Source organism: Seriola dumerili, unplaced genomic scaffold, assembly GCF_002260705.1.
Source record: "Seriola dumerili isolate Sdu_G_001 unplaced genomic scaffold, Sdu_1.0 BDQW01000478.1, whole genome shotgun sequence".
Classification (NCBI taxonomy): Eukaryota; Metazoa; Chordata; class Actinopteri; order Carangiformes; family Carangidae; genus Seriola; species Seriola dumerili.
This window is the reverse complement of record NW_019174733.1, coordinates 4,896,351-4,919,832: the sequence shown is the minus strand read 5'-3', so window position 1 is coordinate 4,919,832 and position 23,482 is coordinate 4,896,351. Positions and strand designations below refer to the sequence as shown.

At 41.3% G+C, this 23,482-nt stretch overlaps 1 protein-coding gene across 1 annotated transcript; it reads left to right on the top strand.

Annotated features, from left to right (window-relative positions):
* The first annotated feature begins 1,733 nt into the window (after nt 1-1,733).
* pgbd5 (piggyBac transposable element derived 5) lies at nt 1,734-21,307 on the top strand. The gene is made up of 7 exons (XM_022763636.1): nt 1,734-2,411; nt 7,916-8,346; nt 12,409-12,543; nt 15,982-16,162; nt 18,783-18,980; nt 20,431-20,536; nt 21,112-21,307. Exons 1-7 carry the CDS (start codon nt 2,048-2,050, stop codon nt 21,305-21,307), a joined length of 1,611 nt encoding a protein of 536 aa, XP_022619357.1. The 5' UTR covers nt 1,734-2,047.
* The last annotated feature ends 2,175 nt before the right edge of the window (nt 21,308-23,482 follow it).

The following is a 23,482-nucleotide window of genomic DNA, read 5'->3' as shown; positions in this document are numbered from 1 at the left end:
TTTAATTATAATTCCAAAGTTTGTAGTAGTAAATTAACCTTTGTAAACCTGTAAAATAAATCTGCATGAGAAATTCAAGATTTGTACATTTGACTTACTCCCCGGCACAATTTATTACATACAAACTTGAATTTCTCATGCAGATTTTTTTTACAGGTTTTCAAATCCTGATTTACAACTACAAATATTGGAATTATTTGCAAACATCACTTTACATGCTCAAAAATTAATCAAATTACTTTGAGCCACTGGCAGAAATGCGTTTCCTGGCTAACCCCATAATCTACAGTAGCAGTGTAGTGTACCTCCTAACACGATATAAAGATATAAAACACTCATTTTGGTGTAAGAAATTACACAAAGATTTTATGGCCTCACAGTGTCAGAGCCCCATTCATTGTTATAGAGCAAACTAGGATGACATTGCACATTTTAAGGTTCTACCTTTGGTTTCTAGGTTTAGAGGAGAGTGCTGCATGTTCACAAATATTCACCAATCTGTTCTGGGGCACAGGATTAAGAAATGTGAATGTGAATTGTAATTATAGAAGCCTATTGAGGGTCTTATCCAAATGATCAAGTAAACTTGAAAATGAAAATATAATTTTTCCACACATACATGTTCTTGGATTATACTGGACTTTTAGCAGGAGAAAAGCAGGAGAAACAGTCAGCTCGTTCCATTTCAAAGTATTTAATCGTTTGCTTGCAGTCAGTCCTGTGAGTGGTTATATTTCTACAAATAAAAGAAAGTGCACATACAGTCATATTCTATCATATTATCTTGAATAAACAGCAACAATGAACAATTCTAAACCAAAAATCAGTATATCAATACAGTCTCACTTTAAATAGCCTATATAGCCATGTGAGAACAAACCAAGATTAGATGCTTTACAACAAAATAAACATGACTTGAGGAAAAATAATGAAACAGACTCACTCAACACACTCAGGAACAAAGGTGGACTGATAGAGGGAACCATCTGGGAGCAGCTACAGCCAGAAGAGCTTGATATTGTGAAATAACATTTTTCAAGTTTTCAAGACAATCCTTGACATTAACTGGGAGTGATATATTGATTTTCTTTCTTGTTGTTGGTCATTTGTTTTTGTTTTTTTTTACAAAACCCCAATTTTGATATTCATGGAGGTGAGATCCTGTAATGTACATGGCTCAAAAAACCTTTATGATATTTACTCCTTTCACTTCAAAAATCAACAAAATGTGTGATTTGCCCAGGGTTGTCCAAACTTTTGCATCAGGTAATGCCACTGTCACTCTGTCATTTTAACCTAATATTATACTTGGCTAAAGTTAGAAACTAATCTAACTGGCAAGTTCCCCTTGTGTTTGCCAGACGGGGCAACAAATGTTAATGACTATTGCATTTTAGCTGGACATTATATTTAATGGACTGCTAATGTTTATTGCATTTTACCATGTTACATGTATGGAGCTTGTGAAATTGCTTTGTTAAAATCTCATTTTCATTTGTTGTTTCCTGTACTATCGTTTTCTGTTTCTAACATTTTATTTTAATATTTATTATCATTAATCATCATCATTCTAACGTCAGCCGCTCAGTTTAGGTAGGAAAATGAAATCTTATTGGATGACAGGGCAGGGCTGTGGTGTCAGGTGATGCAGCGGCAGCCACTACTCTGTCTATTTTCCCTCTATGTGGGGAAATCGCTTGTATTTCCACCCGGATGCTGTGCCATGACTGCTGATCATTTTGCCCAGTGCGCAGCGCTGTGGGCAGAGCAAGGGAGCGGAAATATTTCAGTACCCTTGAAGCGGACAGCTCTTCCCGGATCCACACGCTTCTGACTGCCGGGCTCTGCATCCGAGCCTGGAGGGCAGGGGGATCATAATTCATAGCCTACCTAAGATAGGGGAGGGTGTAGCCGCCACATTTAAGGCAAACACATCCCTGTTCTTGCAAATCGTGACCACTTGCACGCGTCTGAATCCGTAGTGGAAGGGTGAACGAGGAGGGAGGAAGAAATAGAAAGGGGGAGTAGAGCATCACTACAGAGAGAGATGGCGGAGTGCGGGCGGAAGGCGCTGTCTCTCCTGGAAGCGGCCCGCTCCCGGTACGAGAGCCTGCAGATATCCGACGACGTGTTCGGCGAGTCCGGGGATGACAGCAGCGACAATCCCTTCTACAGCACCTCCGGAGACTCCGACTCCGACAACTATATAGCCGAGGTTGGCGAGGAGGAGCATCAACCGCAGCACCACCACCACCACCACCAAAAACGGGGCGATAAGGAGAGCGGGGGAGCAGGAGGTGGCAACAGCGGAGCCGGTCCCCCGGGCACTCTGTCCCGTAGTCAGGCAGAGGACGAGGGCTGGACGGAGGCTCTGCAGGATGTCACGGTGCCGCCGTACAAAGAGACATATGGTGAGACGTGATGCACGACAAGATGAATAAGGTCGTTTGTGCTACGGGGAAGAATTGCCCGTAGGTGTGAGGTGACTGGATAGAGGCAGACTGAAACAGTGCAGTTCATGTTTTCCAGGTCAGGCAGGCCATTTCTGTGTCCCTCCATCTGGTGCCAAAACAGCACACAAAAGGCCATTGCTCTGCTACAACTGGATGCTTGTTTCATTTTCGTTGGTGCGTGTGTGCTTGCACCCTCCTTGTGCGTGTGTGTAGTGAGTGGGTGACTGAGAGAAGCATGACACTGCATCGTTAATTGATGTAGTGAGTTAATAGCTAACGCTTAGCCTTTGATACTTCACCCCTTGGTGCTGTGTTACACAGGCTGCCAAGTGAGAGCCTGTGCATGTGTCCATGTTTCAGGGCATTGCATTGCAGGGAGACATCCAGTTTAATTTAGAGAAACAGCATGATGTCTCTCCTGGCTCAACACACACACACAGTGTACACACACATTAGCCTACATATAACAGTGTATGTAGGCAGAATACATGCATGAATGCAGGTCTCTGTGCTCATGCACCAAGTTAATTAACAGAACTCATGGCTGTATTAACATGAGAATCAAATGTGTGTGTGTGAATCGTGACAGTTCACCAGCACCATGCACCCACACTGCTCTGTCTCATGTTCTCATGCTGCTTGAAACCCACAGCTAGCCAATATGTGCCACACTGTCGTCAAAACAGTTTTTATCCATTTATCTGCCACTGAGTCTAGTATGCATCGGGGAGTGAGGTCTGCGTCTGTAGTGCAGCACCTACTGTCAGGCTTCGTTTGGATTCGTTCACCTCTCCCATCTTTTTAGCCTCAGCTGAAGCAAAGACCACTGGTGGAAATGCCATCCCGTATCGACACTGACATGTTGCACAGTTGCACCCTTGGAGGTGAACCAGCATATGGCTGTAGCAGATATGGACTGAGCTCCAGTCTGCTCACACACAGCAACAGAAACACACATTGAATCCACTGTAGGTGAAGTGCCAGGAACCCACAGCAAATTAAACTGCATTGGTTGTATGCAAAGATTTCTTATATAAGATGCTCTAATGCTAACAGCTAAATGTACTACTTAATAATTAAAAATAAAAGACAGCATTTGAGTATCTCATTAAGAAATAAAAGTTTTCAACTATTGTATCTTCTGTTGAAGCTATGGTGCCCAATTTGAAGGTGGTGGCACTGGCCTGCTTCAGAGAGCCGGATTACTGAGCAGGACAGCAAACAAGACACGCAACATCTCTGTCCATGTTCCAGATTTATCTATCACTAAGTCCAGTGTGCATGAGGGAGTTAGGTTTGGGGTTTAAAGTGTGGCGCCAGGCTGTCAGGCTTCGTTTTGGATTTGTTCTTCAGTTATGCAGCTAACTTACTTCATTAATCCTGCTTTATGAGAAAGGGCCCAGATATGGAGTGGTGCCTATTTCACTTATCCAAAATAATCTGAACCAAACTGAGCTAAGCCGCGGTACCATAAGAGTTTCTGGTGTGAGAAGAGTGTCACAGGATGTACTGTACTCCCACATCGTGTTCTGTCCTGCTCTGCTTGGCTCTTTTGGGCTCGGTTAACTTAAGCTAGGGAGGCAGCAGGTATGTCTGTCTGTTTTGTGTAGTCTGTTCTGGTTTGTTAGAATACAAATAGTGTCTGTTTGTACAAGCACAGCCAGTGTGGGTGTGGTCCCGCCATCCTGTATCAGGGTTCAGATGATTAAGAGCTGCTTGGCTGGATGGATGCAGGACTGCCAAGGAGCATAATCACACTTCAGTCCACGAGTAGCCAAGACCGTACTCTGATTTAATCAGCCGGAACAGTAGAGATTGACTGCATCCTGAGCATCAGCATATCTGCATAGATATGGTTCTCCACCAATTTTAATGCCATGGGATGGGATGGGATGGGAATCTACTTAAGATAGATATAGTTTCTACCAAGTCTGTTGAACTGTGGAAATACCATCATAGATATTATCATGTGTCTGGATTTCTCTGTCTGTCCATCTGCCCACCTGTCAGGCTGTCTTTTTGTCACCTGCCTGACTGTCTCCCTGCCCATTTCTCTGTCTCTTGTGCCTTACTGTCTGGCTGTGACAGTGCTGACACAGACACAGCATTGGTGTGACAGCTCCACTCCTTTGAGACTGCGCACCCCGTACATAAATCATCGGCCACCGTCAGAAAGCATCAAGGCAACCTCATACAAACTCAAAACTTCCTACTGGGTCGTGTTTTGGGGTTTGTTTACAGTTACAGCAGCACCTTGTCTTTGGTTTTGAAACAGGTGCAGAGTTTTTGAAGCCACGCTGGGTTTTTGACTTGGCATGAAAACGTTTTACCCAAGGTCGGATTTATAGGTGATGCGTTATCTTCATCTCAGCGTTAGGTTGTTTCCCTTGCTGTCGAGGGGGGTGGCAACAGACCAAGCCAAAGATTATGAAGCATACATCCACATCTCAGATTATATAAACACCATATCGTGATGTCGAAGGGAATTAAAGAGCTATTTATTCATTCACTTTGTTGAGCTTGTAGATTACTGGTGCTCTCCATATGTCAGTTTATCTATCCGACCCTGTATTTCTGACTGTATACCTCATCTACATACGTACACAAATTCACTAATATGTTCATTTAGGCATTTATGTATATATAGAAGGCTACTGTAAGGTATATTTACTGGCTGTTTGACCAGAATTGGTGGATGTCTGACTTTGTTTTTTACACTTTTCCAAATACATGCAGAGAACAATACAAAATGAAATGAAATAAAATGAACTATAAATAGAGTATAAATCAAACAAGAAAAAATACCTAATGGTAGTATAACTTATTTCCATAGTGGTCCATTGATTTTAAGTGAAATTGTAATGCAATGATATGAATGAATGACCACAAAATCATAAACCAGATCCAGAATACTGCTCATACATTTCCAATGAATGCTACAAAAAGCAAAAACAGCAACAAAATTCCTATATCAAATTCATATATCATGTCACTATAAAAATGGTGCACTGTATAATGCCATAGGAATCAAAATAAATGTCAGTTAAGCCATCTCCCTTTTCCATGCTTTTGAGTCAAAGTCAGCCAATTTTAACAATCATTGCATATTTATCATCTGTACTCCAGAATGTTGTTTTTGTTGAGCTATTTCATGGCCAATTAGACTGAGATGACCGCATTGTGTATATTTCACATAATGCTGTTGTCACAGTAAATTGGTCCAAACTATAACTAAAAATCAAATAAAACAAGTTGTTATAGTCTTTGTTTTAGACATGGATTTGGCCGACATTCTAAATATGATATTCTGTGTATTGACGGAAGAAACGTTTCTTAATGTGGTTAACCTGAGAAAAACCCTATTCCCTAAACCCTAGTTAAAATAGTCTGCCATTGCTCTCACACACACTGTCTGTAATTTCCGTTGAGCTCAAAAGTGATCTTAAAGCATGTTTCGTCTATGCCAAGGGTTTATCCTCTGCACATACACACTAATCTCTCATTCTAAAATCCGTGGCTATAAAAGCTCTACCAGGCAGATGTTTGTCCCTCAACAATAGAAACACTACAAACAGCTGATAATCGTAAGGAATTATACTACTGTCTGTATGTGCAACGTAGGTGGAGGTTTGGAATGAATAATGTGGGGAATTGATATTTCAAGGCTTCCCTTATAGACCAACATTAACTAATAGTCTGAAAGTAGAATTATGTAAACGTTTGATCCAGTTTAATCAGTGATATAGGCTGGACTGAAGCTCAGCTGGCAGGCATGTATAAAGTCAAATCTATGGAGGAAGGTTATATTTGCTCAGCAGCAAATGAAGCAATTCCATTATCTATAAAAATGATGAGTCCTTCCTGGGGTTGTATTTTTGGCTTACTCCTGAGATGAGCCGAGGTGAGTCATTTTTCCTCGGTGGACCTTCCATCTGAATGTCTGATGTTTTTATCGAAGAGTGGCTCGCTCCAAGGAAGTCATGCTGGATTTTACATTCAGCTTTCAAGTCAAACTGAATGCAAATGAGTCCAGCCATGCCCCGGCTACTTCTGCGGTCTTGGCTGCGAGCATCAGCTGTGTGGGCCTGCTGGTACACTACTCTCTTTTTTTTTTTTTCCCTCTTATCCTCCCCCACATGTTGCCTTAACAGCGTACCATTTAATTTTAAGCCTTGTACATGTTATCGCGCCATTAAAAGTCTGAAGCATTATTTTGGTTGCAGCTAGCCACTAAGAGAGGATAAAGAAGAGAGAGAGTGAAAATCTCTGCTGTTCAGAGGTAATGAGATCGTGCTGTTCAATTGAGCGAGAAGTTGTTCTGCTCCAAGCTCTCTCTCGTTGATCCAGCAACCTCACAGAAAATGTCTAATTTACTAGAGCGAACCCATCAAGCCAGACAATGCGTTGCGAATTGACTGTGTGACTTCAGTACGACACCTAAAAGCTTACAGGCGGAGAGCTTTTAAATGGGAGGTAAATGTCACTTTCCCCTCAGTGAAGAGAGGGGAAATAAGCTGTATAGGAAAGTTTTACATCCAACCATTAAGTGGCTCCCAACGTTGTTTGTCAACTATAATGTTACAGATAAACTTGTCATTTATTTCAACCATCTATCCATTGCTTTATGTTTTTTTTTTTCAAACATTTATCCATTAGCTATTTCAACTGCTTATCCATTACTTTGATAACAGTTTTTGAGCTATTAACTACTTGAAGCTAACTCATTAGCCATTATGCTACTTTTAACCATTTATCCATCACTTTTGTCAGACTTAGCTGCTTACTTGCTCTGACACTCTCAACACATGATGTTCCAGCTGACTCAATATGGGGATATGAGTCAAGGTTATATGGGGATATGTGGAATATTTATGTCGGCCTGTTAGATTACATGCATACTTAAAAATGCTGCTGTTGACTTGACACCTTTCATTCAAAGCTCACCCCTGACTAGACTCCACCAGAACATGATTTTGATGCATCGGCTGCCATAACACAAAAGCAACAAGGCACTGAAACCTTCGGCAAGTGTAAGAAACACCACGCTGTGACAAGCATCACAGTGTGGTGGCTGTCATGTTGTGTAAACTGACTAACCGCTGCCCTGGGCTTGTGACATTCACACCAGAAGCTGCTGTGGCTGATTCATGTAAAAGCCCACAGATGTTCTGTCTGTTACCGTTTCCTCTCACATGAGATGATGATGCAAGAAACAGTTTATATGCATCCCACTGTGACGGTGACAGCTCAACAAAATTAAATCTTAATATCACTTCTTAAAGTGTCAAAAAAGGAACATTTTATTCAGCCAAGTCAATCAAACTGAAGGCTTGGTGCCAAAGTTTGAAAACTGGGACTGAGTGACAGTTGTGTCTGTGAGTTAGCCCGTATGGGACTCTCTATCAGTCTGTCCATTTTCCTCTGTCAAAATGTTTTCTTTCTTCCTTCCTGTCCTGATCCAGGCCCTGCCCAGAAGATGTCGGCCACCGCCACAGCCTTGGACTTTTTCCAACTCTTCGTCCCGGACAATTGCATCCACAACATGGTCACCCAGACTAACATGTACGCCAAGAAGTTCCAGGAGCGTTTTGGCTCAGACGAAGGTTGGCGTCCCGTCACTGCCCAGGAGATGAAGGCCTTTCTAGGCTTCGTCACCTCCACCAGTGTGCACCGCTGTGAGTCGGTGCTCAGCATCTGGAGCTCAGGCTTCTTCAGCAACCGGAGCATCGCCTTGAAGATGAGCCAGGCACGTTTTGAGAAGATCCTCAAGTACTTCCACATCGTGGCTTTCCGGCCGTCGCAAGGAAGCAACCAGGGCCTGTACAAGATCCAGCCCTTCCTGGACTCACTGCAGCAGTCATTCAGCTGCACATTTAGACCTTCACAGACACAGGTGTGTGCAATACTCCAGGTCTGGGTTTCCTTACAGCTTCTTAAAATGTTATTGGGCAGCTAGGTGCTACATTCTGCATGTACATATATTGTATATATAAATTTGTACATATCTTATTCTCATACTGATGTTCCAGTCACTGACTGACAGCAGCATCAGGGCTGTTAATGTTTTGTTTACACCAGAACTAACTCATTTCTTTCAGGCGTCAACAGGATTTAACAGCACAGTTGACATCAAGCATTACAGCTTTTATCTACAGCTGGCAAACAGCAGACAAAATGATCAGAGACATTTTAGGTTTAAGTGAAGGACATGAGTGATGAGCTAAATCACTGTTTTGTCAGCTGTCTGGTTGATACAGTTTTACTTTAAGGTTTATTTATATACATGCAGATGCATTTTAATACAGTTGCTATAGAATTCCCAGGTTACCTTATAAAATAAAAAAAACATATGGAATTTGCTTATGAAGTAGGGTGAACCAACTCGATAGCTCCCACAAGGAGCCTCAGTTTGAAAAAAACCCTTAACACAGCAAGTATTTAGAGAAGCACTCATTTTTAACAGACTTCTCCTCCAGAAGACTTCGACTTGTTCCGAGTTGCACTGTATGCATTAGTTCTACATTTATGCAACTGGGGCAGTGGTGCGCTAGCCTCGCTACTCTATTTTGGGTGGGCTGGAGTTTATTCAACTCCTACTTTACTTCTACCTCTCTGTATGAAAAGCAGCACTGCAGACTTGAAAGGACCGTCAAAAAAACAAAAAACAGTGTGATTAAAATCAAAGCAGCTCTTGCATATCATTGTTACGCTATTGTCTAACTTGATTACTGTATTATCTGTAAGTGAGTGCAAGCAATGAAAACAATACAAAGAAATTAGCTATTCTTGAGCAAATAGGGAGCAGCAATCACTCAAGCTTGTTTCTTCAATTTGATGAAAATCAAGTAAAAATGTCTAATAATAATGACAACAGCAGTCAGTACATAATGAAAGGAAATCATAGCATGTCATTTGCTGCTGATTGTCTATGTCCACTTCGATTTGTCTTCACCCCTGACTTGTAAAACAGTGACTCATGAAAATGGTTGTCATGAAAAAGTTGCATGTCATTTCACAGACTGTTTGGTGTGTCCTTGAAAGACACAGTGTTGCTTGCACTTCATCCGAGGGCTTTTCTCATTCTACTACATGTTCTTCCATAATAACAAAAAAATCAAATCACTCGTCATATTCAGAATCTGGTTAGGAGCGCGGCACCAGGGGTGGCTAATCATATTCCTGTGCGGGCTGGTGTCACTCCTGGAGCCACTGTCGAGCTCTTAAAAATTAATGAATTTCTGGGGAAGCAGTTGATTAATTTGCTTTTGGTCTCTCTGCAGTGTGAGTGCTATAACATCAGCTTCATTGTGAAAGATGATGTCAGTGCTGTGATGCATTTGGGAATACAGATCCTCACCAGCAACCCCTCTCCTCATATCGCATCCACATCTCACTCAGCTATTTAATAAATAGTAAAAATATCAATGCAGGTGTAATTCGTGGTTTGGTGAAACGTTACACGGTGTCACACTAAAGCTCTCTAGCCACTTAGATCTAAAAGCGACTGAAACAATGAGGGCAAGCCGGTTGTCAGACAGCATGTGTGTGTCATTAGCAGGAGCGGGGTACATGTGTATCTAGGCCAGTTTGTTTTATCTGTTGGTTTTGTGTGCCAGAGGCAGAGAAAGGGCCCAGATAGTGAGAATGGCACAGAACTGAGACTGCTGCTCCACAGACAGTGGAAAAGTAATCTACTCATTTAATGACTGACACACAAGGAGAGGTTGATGTAGTGTTTTGAGTCTGGCCTGAAAATCTGGTCCACAAAATGTCAGAAAATAGCGTGTGTGTGTGTGAATTTGAGTCCTGAGTATTAGCATGTAATGTTAGCTCATACTGACAGTGATGCTTCACATGTTCTGTGTCAGTCTGGCACTTTTGCAGTCGCTTAGATGATCTGTTGACACTGCTTTGTATTGATCTGCAAGTGTAAAATCTTTAAGAGCATCTGTCGCAGTCCTCGCAGGAACATGCGCTGCAAGACAGCTAGGGAGTGGATGGATGTATTTTTCCTCCATTAGTCCAATGCAGGTTTAGTGTGAACACATGCAAATGATTTACTTCAAGCGTTCAGGTACAAATGTGACCACCTCGTTTTCAGCGGTTACGATGAGGTGTCGAGAAATATATCTGTCACTAAGAGAAGCAAGCTGCAGCAGTTAGGACTGTGCTAATGTGTGAAAGCTACAGGATGAGATATTTCTTAAAAGGCCATTGTGGTTTGAGTGATGTCATCCATCCAAAGGCAGGATAGCCTCATTCATTTTCCTCCTGTGTATCCATATCTCCATATTTGACTGGGAAATGACTTGTTGCTCTCGGTCTTCGAGCAGGAGAAAGCTGCTGGTCGCCGCTCAGTTCAGCTTTAGTCATATCGCAATGGAGAAGGAGAAGGAGGCGGGGAAGACACCGCAGGAAGGGAGTGCTGAGAGAAATTTGAAATGCAAATATTTACAGTGTGGTTAACAGCATCCATGTGCAATACCTGGCCAAGTTTTAGGTGTATGGCACCCAAGAAAAGGTTAAAAAATATTTGGTTTTGTGTGTGTGTTTGTCTGTTAAAGCCACGGTGTGTGTGTGTTTGGAGTTATGAACATCTGCCAGCTTTTAAATACTTTCTTTAATCCTTGTTGGGAAATTCATCCTCACGATCTGATCTGACCCATCAACTATTAAGAGACAGTGAGCAGACCTGGCAAAGTGACCCTGCTTTTCAAATATATTTTGACATTTTGCATTATGTTCATTATTTTGCATTATGTTCATCAGTGTTATGGTAAAATTAGCAGGGGCTAAAATTTTCTGCAGTCCACTATTGAGCTAGAATGGTGCACCTGGCAACCACTGAACACCTGCTGCAGTGTAAACAACGGGGCTGTTGTCTGTGTCAAAGTCTATGCACTAAAAGTGCTTGCTGACAGGTTCAGATTGTTACTATGCGTCTGACAACATTATTGATATTATAGATGCATATACTCCTACAGAGATAGACCTCTTTGTTAAAGAATAAGATCCTTTTTGTTTAACCGGAAACAGCCATTATATCACTTGGTTCAAAGCCACCAGACTCCCATCAAAGAATTCAGATCCTTTACTTAAGTAAAAGTACCACACAATAACAGGATGGGAAAGGGTTAGAGTTAGGCCCAGGTTCAAAAATCCCAGTATTATCCTTTGAGCGATTGAGATTCACTGTCTGAAAATCAACTCATCGATTTTATTCTTACAGCTTTGTGGAGAATCACAAAACTTGAAACCCTGTCTCTGTTTTTTTTTTTTTTATGTACTTATTTTCTATCTGTTTTAAACTTTAATCACCCTGCACCATGCTTAGCAAAGAGCTGAACCACTGTTTTGGTTTTTTGTTTTTTTGGGGGTTTTTTTGGGAGTTTAACTGCACCAGGGAAAATTTAAGTCATTTTGTCTATTTTGGCCATTTATGACAAAGTGACGGACATTTTTTTAGATGTATTTTTTTAGTCTGGTTTAGCCTGAAGTTAGAATTGTCAGGCTCAAAGCACGAAGGATGTGCACAGACGGACAGACGGAAAGAAATTCTGAAGCTGTAACATATAGAAATTCAAACATGAAGGACAAAGAAACAACTGAAACAATAGTAAAAAAGCATTGGTCTGAAGTCTTCACAGTACAGAACGCGTTTCTGCTGAGACTACGTTTTTTTCTCTCTACAGTATCACACTCCAACACGTACACGACTTGTGAGGATCTTCGATTGGCTGCCTTCTCTCTCTAACCCTTAGCTGTAATGTTACATCATACTCAACCTCACTCTTATCTCTCACACAAAAATACTTTCTTTCTTTTTTTTCCTCTCTTGGTAAGGCCGGCTATTTTTCCAATAACACCTCTTGTACTTTACTTTACTTGTGACATAGTTATGTAAAAATCCACTAGGACAAACTTACATGTGCTGTAACATTGTGTCTGTTTCTAGGTTCTCCATGAGCCCCTGATAGACGAGGATCCAGTGTTCATCACCACCTGTACGGAAAGAGAGCTGAGGAAGAGGAAGAAGAGGAAGTTCAGCCTCTGGGTTCGACAGTGCACCTCCACCGGATTCATCTGTCAGGTAGCAGCGCACAATACTCAGTGTGTGTGTGTGTGTGTGTGTGTGTGTGTGTGTGTGTGAGAAGTAGGAGCGTGTTTATATTTTTGTTTTTGGAAACAAAGTAAAAGTGAGTGTGAGAAGAAGCAAGAGATGAGAGAGAATAGAGTATAAGTTTGCATGTTTTGAGTTTTCTTTTATCTGCAACAAATTTCAAATCTCATTCTCAGATTATTGATGTTGCGTCATTTTGCATTCAGCTAATTATTTTCTAGGGCTTTACGGAACATTTTCAGGCTCTACATGCAAAAAACACAGTTTGATTTTTTTTTTTTTTTTTTTTTTTTTTTTTTTTTGGATGATTCAAACTTCTCTCTAAAATGAGAAATACCCTCTGGGGAAAAATATTGCTTGTCAGATTTTCCTTTTGATGTTGTTTGAGAGTGGAATAGCTACTGGCCCAGGATCAGATGTGTACTGTCACATCTGAGGCAGGCGGAGCTGCTATACTCACTAACAACCTTGCCCTTACCACAACCTTCCACTCCTACGCCGGCTGCTTATATAACACCATCATTTAACTGAGGCCCGGCGCTGCAGGAGGACTGACAGACCTGTCCAAGTCAGACCATTACAGAGGTCATTACAGAGGAGAAAAATTAGAGACCAGCAAACTGGTTTGTATAGTCTTATTGGAGACAAGTGCTTGAGGCAACCTCCCAGCTGGGCGGTATTTGTGCCAAACTGTGTGCAGCCAAACTGTAAGTGATAGCAGTTATTAATCCTCTATACAATAAAGCAGTGGGGTTTTTTTTTTTTTTTTAACACAACATGCTGTAGCTCTTCCTCGCAGCCGCCCACACACATGCAGGCACAGACCAGCAAACACACCAACATTTGCACTGGTATATTTAAGAGGACATAATGCATTTACCTTCAGAGATATATTGCTTTGCAAACTTTTTAGAATATACTACAGGATACTATGTAATATAGAATATCTGCGGTGTATTTCACCTAGTTTTGAGTTCTGTGTCTCAGAGTTCTGCTCCCTCAGTGCAGGTGAGGGAGCAGAACAGCGATGCTCACAGCGATGAAAAATTACAAAATTCAACATCAACATTTCTTTCCAGAAACAGTGTCCCTGTTATTTAGAGAGATTTAATTCCAGTTCCAAGTGTCCAAGTGATAACATGTGCATTCAGGGCTTTTTATTTTGTTTGCTGTTTTGATTGTTCTGCTTTTTTAAACTTTTTTTTCCATTTTGGGTAAACCTACTCTTTACCCCCACATCATGTAGTTATCCTAATTCTAACCTCAACCAATGAGAACTGGTCAATATTTCAAACCCTTCTCGGGATCTTTTACTCGACCTGGTTCTCAAAGACGGAAGTACAAGGGCACACACACATATGTGTTGTGTATTTCTGATAAATGTATTAGCTAACAGTACACAGGTTACTGTGGGACGGGAGGGAACACCAAAACAACACGTTTTGTACTGAACTGAATAAGACAGCTTAACCCAGCATCAGACTGAACACACTACTGAACTGAAAACAGTCAGAGCTCAGCATCGTGGCTGTGTGAGCAGTGATGTGTTCACTTATTGTTGTACGTACTGAAGTGCTTCTGTGAACTGGTGAACCAAGTGAATAGCCAGTGAATCACCAGGCTGAACTGAACAAAAAGATTTGAAACGGCAAAAGTAATTTGTAATTTAGATTTGTAGGTAGCTGAATGAATGACGGCTTACAGCAGCTAAGCTGACACCATGTTTACTGTCTGACATCCTTAAACAATCATTAGTATCCTTAGCTCCTTAACTGAACTAACGTCTCTGAAGGCTAACACTCTTAATATAAACGGTAACATGTCACCTAGTCCGTTACCGCTTATATACAAGATCAGAAAGAGAATAAACAGTAGAGCACGCTAGCATTTTCTTGTTCACGTTTGAGAATGACCTGCACAAGGACAAACTTTACTTGCTTTTTGATACATTGAGTAGAAAGAACAACAATAAAATTATACAACACTGTAAAGCGGGGGCTTTTTACTGCACAGAACCCATAAATAGATAGATCTCAGGCATAATACTCCCCATACTGCAGGGGAAGAGGTTCTTTCTTTAGCCTGGATTTAATCCAGAATTAGATTAATGGAGAGAGGAGCAACTAAGATCTCAATTTTAATTTGCCCCATTTTCTTCCTTTTAGTTATCATTCCTTCATATCAAGTAAAATAACTGATAAATCTAACCACCATTTTCTTTTTTATCCTTAATCTCCAATTGTGTTGTGTTGTGCACGAGAGGCATAATTTAAAGCATGACATTTAAAGCCATATTACATTATCCCATCCATTTAACAAATAAGCATTAGCATTCACACTGACTGTGGCCATTTGGCAGTTACTCAGTCTTTACCAGTCGGCTGTACGCTGACGTGCATCTGCTCTGAGATCTTCTCTCTGAATTGTATCAAGGGAGAAAAAAAAAATCTAAGAAATAAAAGGAGTTAATGGAGTGAATCAATGCGATTCCATTAGCAAATACACCAAACAGCGATTCACAAACACACACATACTCAGACACATGGACTGACCACTTAGTGTAAGAGCTACAGGCCTGACATAGATGCTGGCTAATCAGGCTAATGCCGTTCAGTTCATGAACAACAGCAGAGTGCAAGAGGGACACTGGATTGTTTGTGGGTTCACATTTCTGTTTGTATATATTTGATAATGGCTGCCGTCGGAGGACAAGCTCTTCTTCATGTTTGTTTTGAAAGTTGTGTCTTCATGTAGTAAGTAAGTAACAAGCACAGCTCGGCCTTGAACCAGAGCAACATATCTCAACAACTACTGGCCAGGTAGTCATGAAATTTGTTGTTAGTATTCACATTTTGTGAGCTCACGGATGTTTTGGGAAATTTAGACCTTAATAAAATAAGAGCCATGAGCACATTCATGCGACAAAGGTCCCTGCCCAGACTCAAACTGACATGGTTTCTCCCTTGAAGGAAAATTCCACTATATTTCAGCCTGGAGTGTTTCCTATAAAGGTGGCCATTGTCTTGTCCAGCACAGAAAGACCATCCAATGACTATGGCTAACTGTATAGGGATATGCATCCAGTCCCCTTGCCGGCTGAGACCTTGTCTCCCTAGATGACCCCTAGAGTCATACATCAGATATTTCATACGCCAATTGGCATATTACTGCGAAATCTCCCAAACACAGTAATTCTACAGCCTTTTCTTTAGTCCCCCACTTTGATTTTTACTTGCAAAAGAAACCATGCTGTCTGTTTCATCACACAAAATCTCTGGGGATTGAGACGTATATAGTACCTGGAAGATTTTCTAACCTAGAGGACAATAAATACTTGAGGAAAAACTGAGATGAAGTTTGCTGGTTCTATATCTGTTTTATCTACATGCCCCCCCCCCCCATCTGCAGATCTCAGTCCATCTGAAGGAGGGCCAGGGTACAGACGGTCTGGCCACCTTGAAGAACAAGCCTCAGCTCCACAGCCTCGTGGCCAAGCAGCTCTGCCAGAACATCTCTGGCAAGAACACTATCATCTTCACCGGGCCGTCCATCACGAGCCTCAGCCTTTTCACTGAATTCAGCAAACAAGGTACACCAACAGGTTGCAACAGCAGATATTGTGTCTATCGGTCTGTCTCTATCATGCTGCCTGAACAAAAAAAAACCTTGTCATCTCTTGTCCCCTCCCTCCTCCCTCCTTTTCTGCTCTGGTATTCTCTCTCCTCAGCGCATCTTCCTCCCTTTTTGCAATGTTTTTTTTGTCTATCTATTTTTAATCATGTTGTGATGATAGCGTCCCCAGGCTAAACAACACAAAGACGAAGACAGTCGGTTACAATTTACCTTCAAATGACACTTCACAGTACCACGGACAGCCGTTAAAATGATTCATTTTCTTTTCTTCGTCTGTCCTTACACCTCAAGTGAAACATCTTTAACCACATATGAATGTGTGAAGGCACAAGCGTGCCTATCATTTACTTCTATGACTGTAGAGATTTGTCTGTCATGTAATGTAACTCCCATTTATAGCAAGGAATTTAGAGGTTTCTAAATGACGCTAAAACAGCTTAAAGAAGATAGCTTGACATTTAAAAAAACAAAAAATACCCATCTTTTGCAGCTGTTAGTGATTCATGTTTTGAGATTGCTGTAGAATCAAGAGTAATTGTCTGTGTGAGCATGACGCTGCATTATTCAGTCAGGTTTCCAAATATTTGAGAAACAAGGAGAAACTACACTGAAAAACTATTTCATCCCATTTTTTTTGTTTTAATAAAAATGCATGTTGATGCTGAACCTGACACTAAGTGACTTGTTGAGATGGATGTTTTGTTGTTGTGCAGCTAACATCAACCAAAACAGCCCCTGGATGCACCACAGTAGGTGAAACACCTGAGTGTCGGGCAGAAATTCAAAACCTAATCAAGGTTGTTGTCTTACTGTTAACAGCTTTCATCTGAAGGTGTTGCAAAAGATGTAGGAGATTGTTTCATCATTTATTATGAAAGCATTTAATCCTACTGTGGTAGGGTGAGTCTCAGTTGAATCTGTCACCTGTTTCTCTTCTTTCATAATAACTGCAGATGTGGGACAGTGTCATCAAGTCATAACTGGCTAAAAATGAGTGAATCAGTGAAGGCAGAAAACAAATACCAGACATTATGAAGTTTGCAAAGAAGAACTAAAATAAACACGAGAAGAACTAAAACAACTCACAGTCTTCAGATGGTAGTTGGTGTGGTTAAAGTCCAAAAACCCAACTAAACAGGGATCCAAGGAAATGGGAGACAAAACACCAGGAAAAGGCTGAGACAGACAAACGGGACAAAGAGTGAGGGGAATACAGAGACTTCAGTACACAAGGAGCCAAGGATAATGGGGAACAGGTGAAACTAACTAGGGCAGGGCAGACAATCATACAGGCAGGAAACACACAAGGACAGGAAGTAAGTCTAAGTCTACAACAGGGAAGTGATTACAAAATAAAACACATGAGTCTTTCAGAGGGGCAGATCGTGACAGATATACGAGAGACAGATGAGGCTCTTTTGACGATATCATCAGCACAACTTGGAAATTGAAAAGTTTCTATATTCTTATCACAAATGATCTCTCACTAAACACTAACAGAAAAGCAATTTTAAACTCCACTGGGCAGAGCAGCAGCGCGCCATGTAAAGAAACAACAAGTCCAGAGATGTAATCCACATTTTGTCGTCATAATTGGGTGAAGCCACCGAGAGGCATTCAGCCGAAAAAACTCGACTCTGAGCCTGTGAAGGCATTGTCCGACATTTTTCTTTCAAATTTATCACGCTGGATTAATTAGCAGACTTAATTACCCTGCACTACTCTGCAGCACTTACTGCAGTCACACGCACACGCACGCACACACACGTACGACATAGATAGGAATCATTCTCCACGTTGAGAACATGAACGAATCAGCAGCAGTCAGCCACATGATTGTTTCGCCTCCGCTCGTCCATGTAAGAAACAACGAAATGAAATGGGCGGACAGACGGAAAAAGCAGGATGCACAGATATGAAGAGGAGAAGAAGAGGTACAGCTGTGAGAGAGATAAACGGTTTACAATCGTTTGTTCTGTTGCTTCCTCACAGCAGAATGCATGAAAAGCACAAGAAGTGCACAGGAGTAACGGCATGGATCATGGATGATGTCAGTTAATCATTTGCTCCATAAACATCTCCTTCACAGTTCCCTAAACTCTGAAGAAGTGATGTCATCAAAGTGCTTGTTTTGTCCAAAACCCAAATATATTTCATTTAATGTAGAATCACACAAGATTAAGAAAAACAACAAATACTCACATTTAAGGGCATTTTGTCTTTAAAAATTATTCGATAATTAAACGATGTCGAAATAATTGCCAATCATTTTTATGTTGGTCAAGTAGCCAATTACTCAACTTGTAATTTCAGCTCTAGATGGAAACTTTATATCATTTATGTTAGTTAATCACCACTGCATTTTATCAGAGCCCAAGCTGACATTCAGATGTCATTTTGTTTGACCAACAGTGCAAAGTTCAAAATGATTTAGTTGAAGTTAAAACTTAATATAGTTACACTTAATTTTCCGTCCATCAAATAATGGATTTAATCTACCGATCATTTTCTATCTACAGTAAAGTGCCTACACAGTTCCAGAACATGAACATGTCTTTGTACTTCTCCTTCTCCAGACATCTTCTGCTGCGGTCTGCTGAGCACCAGGAAGAGCGACTGCACGGGCTTACCGCAGAGCATGCTGGTCTGCGGCTCCACGCCGGCGCAGCGTGGCCAATCACGGGTAATGATGAAAGGCACCATGTCTCTGATCAGCTGGTACAACAAGGGACACTTCAGGTTCCTCACCAACGCTTACTCCCCAACAAAACAAGGTAAGCACCTTTACACTACAGTCAACAAAGTAGAATGATATTATTCCTAAAACCGCAAAGGCATATTTCATCTAATTGAATTATGTATGTTTTTGTACTGACAGGAGACGGTACACACGATATGTATTAACGACAAATACATGTATTTGTAGGAAACCGTTTCTGGATGCTCTGGATGTTCCCATCAGGTGAAATTGGCACATCTATAAGCATTCGTGTCAGGGAAAGTCAATGCAAGCTTCTAATCCATGATAATCCATTTCTAGGAGGCGACGGGATCATGATATTCCCCTCCTCTTATTGCATAATCCACTCTCGACTAAACAGTTTTGTTAGGTTTTAAATCCAGTTGAAGGGCTGTGGCGTGTGCTTGAGCTCTTCTGAATGAAGAGTGTGGAAGTGAGGCCCCAGATCGGTTCAACTGCTATTTTCCAGTATTGATTTGCTTTCCCCTCTGTGTGTGTGCGTGTGTGCGTGTGCGTGTGTGCGTGTGCGTGTGTGTGTGTGTGTGTGTGTATCTGTGTGCAAATGTTTTCCACTCTGTGCTTAAAGCAAAATAAAGTAGTTGCCAATCCCATCAATAACCACAGCATTTTGTTTGTTTTTTGTAGCATATATAGAAGCCATATCGAAATGAGCGACTGTTATGTGGGTAATGTTATATAATTAGTTCAGACATGGTATAACAGCAACTCCTGAGCCTTGGTGGTCATGTTCTAATTTAATTTTTTTTTTTTAATATTTGCACAAATCTCAACTTTAAATGAGAACTTTGACAAAACCCCACACCGTGTTCAGCCTCAACAACATCCTCAAGACTCGATGTTGCCTGGTCAGACACATACAGACCAGTCATTAAGCTTTTACATAACAACACGAGTCTCAACTTTGTTCACAACTATTTTAACTAGTTATTGTAGATACAAAATTAAACATTATTCTGTAACTGCCAGGGGTATTTGTTGCCCCAAATTTATCTACCAACTGATTTTGGCAGATAGTCATGGAGAAATTAAGTGTTCCCAGAACAGCTGATATGTTTTTCTAGGGCAATGACGGTTCAGAAAAGTGGTACTTTGCATGCTGGCTATCTGTCAGGGCTTACCGGGACTTACAGTGCAACAGAGGCCTCATCACTGATGTTATTTCTTACTGTGTGTTTCCTGCCGTGAATGTCTGCAATGAAAAAGGCCCATTAAACAAAGCAGCCCTACAGGGACCAGAGAACAAAGACCAAAATAAAAGAAAAACAAGGCACACCTCTGTCCCTTGTCTGGTTGTTGGCCAGGTGACCAGAGTCTGGAGAAACTGAGTCCCCTCAGTGAGAACTCCTGTCTCTACTGTACGTCTCTCACTCTCACTTTGTTGTTTGTGTGTGTGTGTGTGTGTGTGTGTGTGTGTGTGTGTGTGTGTGTGTGTGTGTGTGTGTGTGTGTGTGTGTGTGTGGCAGGTTTGATCATTAAGAGGAAAAGTGGGGAGATCCCATGTCCGTTGGCCGTTGAGGCCTTTGCGGCGCATCTCAGCTACATCTGCAAATATGACGACAAGTACAGCAAGTATGTTCAACATTTTACCAAACAGCAGTTGATTGAGGACAGTGCAGTTACCCTGTAATCTTTGCTTTCATGCAGTGGTGTCATGGTGACTAGAAGCCTGAATAAATCCTATTTTAGACATAACATGACATATTCTGCTCTTAAAGCAAGACTGCTGACTCTTCACAAAAGAAATATACACTCATTGTCTTACAAATGAAAAAATTAATTCATAAGCAATAAACCACACCTTAGTCATTTCAATAATCTTGTGTTACAGATGAATCTCTACTTGGTTACTCAGTGCAGAGAAATAGGCTGTATTTGAAAAAACATTTTGGGTGCCATTCGTTCCCTTGAATTATTTCTGGATAGTTAAGTGATTAGCCACTTGATGGATAAGATGATTAACAGAAAACAATCATCGTTTAATCATTAAAGTAATCTTTCAAGCGTAAATACCATTTAATTCTCTGGTTCCAGCTTCTCCAATTTGAGGACTTCTCTGTTTCTCTTTTACCTTGAGCTTTAGGATTTAGGATTTTTATTTTCTGGCATTTTATAACCCACATTAACCCACATTAACCCCCCCACAGGTACTTTATCTTCCATAAGCCCAACAAGACCTGGCAGCAGGTGTTCTGGTTGAGCATCAGCATCGCCATCAACAACGCATACATCCTCTACAAGATGTCTGACGCCTACACCGTTAAACGCTACAGCCGAGCGCAGTTTGGAGAGAGACTGGTCAGAGAGCTGCTGGATCTGGACGACTGCTCCCCCACACAGTGAGGAGGAGGAGGAGGAGGAGGAGGAGGAGGACAGCAGGAGTGTGCAACAAAAACACAAACACACACACACACACACACAAACACACACATACACATATACACATACTCAGACACTCACAAACACAAATCCCTACACATACATTTACACTCTTCATTACGGTTGTACAGACTCTGCAGTCTGTGTCTATGTGATAATACTGAAGCAGTGCCATGCCTATGTCTCTCTTCCTCTAGTTGTTTTTTGTGGTACTGTAAATATTCATTAACACACACACACACACACACGATAGAGAATTATGAGCCACGGGACAGTTCACATGCCTCAGCTGCAACTCTCAACCACATGGATTTACTAAGGATTTTGTCAACAGGAGCTATTTCATGAGCAGGGGTGAAGGCAGGGACAATGAAACCGGGAAGAATTCACCATTAAATGATGTCAGTGTCAAGTTTTGACTCTTATCAAAGAGTGAAATTATTGATATGAGCCTGAATCTCCCGTGTCAACGTTCAAACATGTACTCGTCGGGCTAAAAGGCTACATGTAGCTTGATACTTAACACGCTGCAAAAACACCTGCGACCTTGTAACAAAAGCTTAGTAAACCAGGACTATGGTGTGTTCACACGCTGCATGCATAAAGAATCTGGATTGTGATGTTCTTTTGTTCAGTGTGAAAATGATTCCTGCTCCGGGTGGGTTTTGAAACTTTTTGTTTGCGTGTATTTATTTAGCAAGTGGAACTGCCGTTTGTGTGTACGACGTTGAGCCTGAGGATGTAAATGTACGGCTGCTGTGACCCACATGTGTTGTGCTGCTGCATACTGTACTCGCTAGAGGAAGACTGTCAGGTGACATTAAGCCACAGCCAGCAGTGTGCCACCAATTCACTGCCTCCCTCTTCCAAAGAGCCCAAAAAAGATGTTAAAGAAAGACTCGGTTTCAGATGTCTTCAAGCATCTGAAAACCCAGTTGTCAATATTTCTCTATAATGGTAAATATTCATGACTAAAAAGGCATCAACTAAAGTTTGAGGGGAAAAATGTTTTTATTTATTGTGGGTTTAAAACATAAAAATTCTTAATCAGCTTCATCAGGGCTGTGTGAATGTGGTTTGAACAGACTTGCAGTTCAACATAAAGTAACAAATGACACAACTGACATCAGATTTTAATTCAAATATTGCTAAATCCTGATTGAAGTACGTTTTTTTGTTCCGAAGAGTTTGACTCACTTCAAACTGGGGAGAAGAGCACAGACAAAACGCAAATAAATAAAGGTGCTTTTCCACCCAGAACCTTAATTTCCCAAGTCTAATGTCCAGGAACTTCTTTCCTGGATTTCTCAGCGCATTGTGATTTGTGTTTCCACAGCAGGAACAAAGACATGCAAATAGGTTTTCTGACATATTAAAAACACAACAGTCGTTTTTCACATCATTTGTACATGTTGTCGGTCCCTCGGTTGTAAGCTCTTGGGCCGTTCCATTCTAATTATTGACGGACACATAATACAAGTTTAGCACCTGGGTTACACAAGCAAAACAATGTGTTTGAAGTCTCGGGTTTTTAAAAATAACCAGGTGCACAACAATGCTGTGGGAAACACTACTGTACTCGACCAATCAGCAATGTTCAGTATTGCAAGCAGGTACTACCGCCTGAGCGGGAATCTTTTGGGGGTATAAAACTACGTATGTCCCTGGAACTTTATTTAGACCCTGGTTCCTAACAAGGTTCCTGCAGTGGAAATGCACCTTAAATTTCTCATGTGAAATAATCTGAACTGTTTCATCTGTAGCAGAAAATGTTGTGTCCTCCTGGGGTCAGTTCGCTCACAGTGTGAGTAGCTGATGGAGAGAATAGGTTTTCAGGGTCTTTAACAAAAATCATCTGAAGCCTTTTGTACCAGGAACATTACTTATGCAGCTAACTGTACTTTGGCTTGATTGAATGTTCAGTAGGCCTGCGTTGCTAGGCAACAGGAACTATCTTGGCCAGTGGGCAAGGGTTTGGATAATGTTGCTTGGCAAGATTTAGATCCAAGAAGTAAAAACTGAATCCCTGGCTTATAAGATGTCCCAGCAAAGCGACAAAGCAACAAATCTTAATGTAGATAAATGGCTGTGGGTCCTTCTTATTGTCCTGCAGCTTTCTCACACAACCCTGGTCTCAAA

Coding starts and splice junctions, on each gene's coding strand:
- pgbd5 (XM_022763636.1), top strand. CDS start 2,048: ATGGCGGAGTGCGGGCGGAAGGCGCTGTCTCTCCTGGAAGCGGCCCGC. Junction 16,163..18,782: donor CACTGAATTCAGCAAACAAG/GTACACCAACAG, acceptor CTCCTTCTCCAG/ACATCTTCTGCTGCGGTCTG. Junction 20,537..21,111: donor TATGACGACAAGTACAGCAA/GTATGTTCAACA, acceptor ACCCCCCCACAG/GTACTTTATCTTCCATAAGC.